The sequence below is a fragment of the Herpailurus yagouaroundi genome, unplaced genomic scaffold, assembly GCF_014898765.1.
Source record: "Herpailurus yagouaroundi ecotype Mexico unplaced genomic scaffold, PumYag 182, whole genome shotgun sequence".
NCBI lineage: Eukaryota > Metazoa > Chordata > Mammalia > Carnivora > Felidae > Herpailurus > Herpailurus yagouaroundi.
The window spans coordinates 20905473-20911472 of NW_024412413.1; the positions used below are offsets into that span (position 1 = coordinate 20905473).

Genomic DNA, 6000 nt, shown 5'->3' on the forward strand with positions numbered 1-6000 from the left:
TGGGAGGCTGCTACTGCAAAGGTGGTGGCCTCCACTAACATAAGAACAGTGGACAGAAAGAGGAGAAAATAGAGTAGAAATATGTTAACGAAGAAGAATCAACAGGATTTGGTGACTGAGAGTATATCAGCTGGAGGAGAAGCCGATAGTAACAGCTCATGCTTACTGAGTACTCACTGTGCACCACACATATGCACCTACAAGTACTATTGCAGTGACCCCATTTTACAGATAAGAAAACTGAGACACAGGAGGTGAATCCCTTTGCCCAAGGTATTATGGTTAGTATGTTCCAGAAAGAGAGGAGTCAAAGAGGATTCCCAGGGGTCTGGCCTAGGTGCCTACATAGAACACAATGGTCCTTGCCAACCTTTCCAGGTTGTCACACTCTAGGAACATGTGGTCCTGGCAGCTACCTTTATGCGCCCTGCCATCTCTCCCCTTTATCTTTGTTCATGTTGTTGTCCTTTGCTGGAATGTCCTCCTTCTCCCAATTAGCCTCTTAACATCATCCCCTCCAGGGAGCTATTCCTGACCTATCCCTCACTCCTCCCAGCCTCCCCCCACCCACTACAACAACACTGCATTATAATTTTTGTTTAGAAGTCTGTCTCCTCTAGCTGATCCTGCCATCTATGAGAGAAATAATGAGATCTCACTCATTCAGGCCCTCCTAGGTCCAGGCTAGAGCCTGGCACATACTTTGAGCTCAGCAGCTGGAGAGCTGGAGTTATTCTATGGGAAACAGGTAACGGCTGGGGGGGGGGGGGATTCTCCTTTGGACACATTGAGCTAAGCTGAAAGGCCAGAGAGGCATACAACTAGAGAAGTCTAGCCAACAGCTAAGTATAAAAGCATAGCACACACAAGAAAGAAGTTCTGAGCTGGTGAGTTCCACTGGGGAGTCACCGAAATAAAGACGAAGTCGCACGAAGGGAAATTATGTCCTATGCTCTCTGCCCCATTTCACTTCCATGTTGCATGGTTAGGCTTGGCTTCCTCTTCTAATTACCAGTACTGAACGTCTGCCCCCCATTGTCTTTTGGCCTTTGCTCAAGCCATGCTTTTTGCCTGGAATTATCCACACATTTGTTCATTTCCTTCCTCCTCCTAATTAACAGTAACCCCAGGCTCCAGAGTCAAACTCTAAATCTGCACTGGGGTTCCCCATTCATTATGTGAGGTTAAATAAGTTCCTCAACCTATCTATGCCTCGATTTCTTCAAATGAATATGGGGCTAACACTGGACGAATTTCTTAAAAGTTGTTGTGAGACTTAACTAAGGTAATTCACATAAAGTACCATTATTATGTCCCAGCATACCCCACACTTCTACTTAAAATACAAAAAACTTCACCACCCCAGTTTAAAGGCATCCCACCAAGGGACTGACTCTGCACTCAGGGTCATTGTCCAGCATTTGGTAGGTGGCTAATCAATGTCTTCCAAATGGTTGAGAGTAAGATTATAAACTCAAGGACACAACCCAGGCAAACATCAATATAAACAGAACTCCAAAAAGAAGCAACTTAAGAGATAGGAGGAATCGGGGAGGGGGGAGGGAGAATAATTATAAGAACAATACTGGCTCTGATTACATTTCCTTCTTGTCTTCTACTTGCTCTCTCTGCTGAAGCCACACTGACCTTCTAGCTAACCCTGAACATGACAAACTCATTCCTACCCCAGGACCTTTGCTCTCACTATTCCCTTTGCCAGGATTGCTCTTTCCCCACATAAGGCAATGGTTCATTCCTTTATTTCATTTATATGTCTGCTGAAATATCTCCTCAGAGACACCTTCCCTAAAATAGCCCCCACTGTGCTCTATAAGCAACTTGGGCCCCATATTAAGCCTCTTCAGATACAAAGCTGACAGGTCCAAACATAAGTCATCTTCCTGGTTCAGACTAGAACATAGCCCCTCTGCCTTCTTTTGCATGGCCAAGAACAAATCAAGTCCCAGCCATTTCTCTCTAAAGGAGACTTGTCACCCATCCTTGGTGTCATGCACTTGGTTATATAATGAGCTAAAAGTGGATAAGAACCCAAACCATTTAAAAGACAAGCAAAGAAAAATCAGTGGTGAGCTCAAAAGGTTGAGGCATTAAAAATCCAGGATTTTAAAAACTGCATCATCCACTGAACATATATTTGTTAGAGTGCATATTACAGTTACTAATTACCGGAATCTCATTTCACATTTCCAGAATATATAAGCCTAGACGGCTGTCTAAAAGTAAAAATTCATGCTAAAATACAGAACAAGTTCCAATACAGGATCAAAAATGCATATTTGGATGGGAAGCTAATGAGGTTTACTGGAGGCTGCTGCTAATGAAATGCATACATAAGCCAAATTTCTCTCTCAGGAACCTAAAACACACGGTCTACAGTATAACTGTTCATTCTGTGCTAAAGATAGGACTAAGGCATTTATTAAATCAGTCAAATGAATACAAAAATTGAACCCTATAAGTTCCAGGAAAGAATCTTAGATCATCCCCCATCATGATATCTAAATCCAAATCCAACAGAACCAAAAGGGAACATTTTTAAAGCAGTTCAGTTGTCAGAGAGATGATTTGTAGAAGGTTCCAGACTGGGCCAAGCTCTCATCAGATAATGATCTCGACAACATTCAGCAGGTGAGGAATATATATTGAATGTCCTCAAGTTTGTTTTTCCTTAACTTGTTCACTAGAATGGAAACCCTGATGGACTAACTTATCTTGTCATGTCTTGGGTCACTTTGCTATGGGCTGAAGAACTAATGTGCACTTTGTGGCCAAGTGTATTCACCACGTTAGGGATGGAAAGAAAGAAGAGCGTGTCAAGAATATATTTAAAATAGCACAAATTCTAATTGATATATATATATATATTTAAGTCTGTTTTAGTTCCCTTAAAGGCCCTAAAGAGAAACCTGTGTAATTCTTTGTTGCCAAAAAAGAAACAAACAAACGGTCTGCCACCCTTTTCCTTTAATTACTGAAATATACTTGCTTTTCTTTTTTTTTTAATTTTTTTTTCAACGTTTTTTATTTATTTTTGGGACAGAGAGAGACAGAGCATGAACGGGCGAGGGGCAGAGAGAGAGGGACACACAGAATCGGAAACAGGCTCCAGGCTCCGAGCCATCAGCCCAGAGCCCGACGCGGGGCTCGAACTCACGGACCGTGAGATCGTGACCTGGCTGAAGTCGGACGCTTAACCGACTGCGCCACCCAGGCGCCCCAATATACTTGCTTTTCAAAAACAATTTCACTTCTTCTGATTTCATTTTCTCTACGTAGGTGCCCAATTAAGCTTTTAAAGTTTCTAGAAATTTAAAGAACTGATTATTATTAACTATCACTGACAGTATCCACAGAGTAGCATGTGAAATCCAACACGATGGATCACTGATCAAAAAAGGTGTAAAAAATAGATTCCTGACAATGAATATGCCTAAAACACCATCAGAATGTTGGATTATCCCCAGATGGTAACCCAAGAATGACAATGTTCTGTGTTAAATGTGTGGCAGGAGTAAGAACAATTCACAGCCCAGCAGAAGATGCATTAAATTAAAAAAAAAAAAAAAAGTCACTAGTATGCAATTGGTAATCTTCTCACAATTCCTTATCAGTTCACAAGGATCAACTGCAAACCCTCAGAGCCACCTGAGTGATCCCTTTAAACAGTTATATCCCCCGTTAAAAAAAGACACTGACTCCTTTAACCTTGGTAAAATGAGCAGGGGACATCACTGGCCTGCAGAATGAAGCCTCCATACCAACCATACCAAAGATCAGCAAATCCACCGCCCCCCGCCCCCCCAAATCCGAGGCTTGGGAGATGTCCCTGCAAAACATTTTCCAACAATTGCTCATCCGCTTCACGTTTAAAACGCGTTTAAAACGCCAAAACTAGATGTTATCACAGCAACTGATTGCCAGGGGAAGAGGGGGGAGGTCTACTTGAGTTTCTCCCTCCTATAACCCAATCTCGGCAGCATCTCTGACAAAGGTCTACAGAGAATTGCTTTTTCCACGCAAGCAGGAATGTTGATAAAAAGCCTTGTTGGCTTCCCCAGTGCAGTGGGATTTCTAGCTGAGTTGGAAACCTTCATACTGTGATTTTGCTTTCCTCAGAACTCTGCAATGCCTTTAAGAAATAATAATAATAAAAATAAATAAATATATATATATTTTTTTTAACCCAAAACGGTGGGGGGGGGGGGGGGGAATGATGTCTTCTATTCCCATGGAACTTTTATTTACAAGCTGATTTTTTTTTTGCATTAAAAGCATATTTTGGTGCATATTATTTTAACCCCACAGCATCTGTCAGGGAGATGTTCTCATCTCTAATTTACAGATGGAGAAATACAGAAACAAAAAAGTTTAAATAACTTGCCCAAGGTCAGTCAGGGACAAGGCAAGCGCTGACTGAACGCAGACCTCCCAACTCCCAAGCCTCGCACCACTAGAAACGAACTTAACACCCGTTCCCTTCCCTTCGGTGCTCTGAAGCTAGTGGGATTTTTCTGGAGACACAGAGCTCCCAGACACCTCCCAAATTTTGGGCGTTTTTACCCCCACCGACTCCTTTTGCACATACTCCCTTCCCGGATTTCGGGCAGCTCCAACCCCGCAGAGCGTCGGACCCCCAGCCCCACGCAGTGCGCGCTGCAGCCCCCTCCCTTCCTTCCTGACCCTCTCGGGAGCCGAACCCCGAAGTTCCCCAGGATGCTCTGACGGCTTCCTGGCCCCGCCCGCCCCAGCCGCCCCGAGAGCCCGCGATCGCCCGCCGTTACCGTATGCCGTGAGAGAGGCCATCCTGGCTCGCGTCCTGCCCAGGCTGGCCAGGGCGTCGGCCAGAGCGGCCGCCTGCGCGCCGCGCCCCTGGACGGCCGGCGCCTGGCCCCGCGAGTGCATGCGCTTGGCTCCAGCGGCGCCCGGCCGCCCCGCTGCTGAGCATGCCCAGTCAGCCCGCCGCGGTCGCCCCGAGAGGTGCCCGCGGCTCGCAGGTGCCCCTGGCCGGGTCTCGGCTGCAAGGGCAGACGGTCAACCGCGCTTCGGGTCCCCGTGCTCCGGGTCCCCGCGGGGATTGAACCTGCAGCGGAGGACTGGCGACCCGGAGAGAGGAGGAGCGAAGCAGGCGGTGGGAGGTGCTGGGGCGCGCGGCGGATGTGGCCCCAACGGGCGGACGTCGGGCAGGACCCGGCTGGGTCCACTCCAAGCAGGGTGCCCCTCGGGGTGGGGGCTACAGGGTGACGCGGGCAAACGTGGGATCGGGGAGTCCCGAGGGCGCCACAGCCTCCCGGACCTCGAGCCTCCAGCTCTTTTCCTAGGGAAGTTCCACTGGAGAACACGACTGGGGACGCAGGGGGTGGGACTGGCCGCCTGTGACTCTAGGGAGCGATTCCCAGCGTAGGGGACAGTCTCAAGAAGGGTTTGCCTCCGAGGCCGAAGCCCAACGGAGAGTGGCAACTGTGTCCCGTGGATTTTTATTAATGAAGTCCTTGACCGCTAAGTACAGACTTCTGACCCCAACAGCCCAGACCTGTCCTAGAGCATCATCCTGTCACCTTTATTGGTGTGTCTGTCTCCCCGTGAGGCTGCGTCTAGTGTCTTATTCTGCTCTGACTGCTCGTGCTTCAATCAGGGCGTGAACTCAATATTTGTTGAATGACTAAAGACCCAACCCCCTCCCAGCTCTCTCTACCTGGAAGCCCACCCATTCTGTCGTGCTGGTTCTGGACTTAAGAATCAGCTCCCTGGCAAATGGGAGGAGAAAGAAAGAAATGGGAGGCAAAGGGGAGTGGGGAGAACAGGAAAAAACTAGAGGCCGCCTAACTACCCCTTGGGGTCAGGAACACCTGGAGTTTCGCAAATCCCAAGAGTAAATTAAATTCACAAGCTCCTGAGCGCTGCCCAGGGCTTCCACTGGCCTGATGACCAGAGAGTCTCGGCCTTGAAAAACGCCAGCGTCCAACAAATTGGGGGGCGATG

At 47.5% G+C, this 6000-nt stretch overlaps 1 protein-coding gene across 3 annotated transcripts in view; it reads right to left on the reverse strand.

Moving 5' to 3' along the window:
- ANO4 (anoctamin 4) overlaps positions 1–4938 on the reverse strand; it is a 421314-nt gene extending 416376 nt beyond the window's left edge. For all 3 annotated transcript variants that reach the window (XM_040491102.1, XM_040491101.1, XM_040491100.1), the window contains exon 1: positions 4803–4938. In XM_040491102.1, coding sequence (XP_040347036.1) covers positions 4803–4923 — 121 coding nt within the window. In that variant the 5' untranslated portion in view covers positions 4924–4938. The remainder of the gene's footprint in view (positions 1–4802) is intronic.
- Between the last annotated feature and the right edge of the window lie 1062 nt (positions 4939–6000).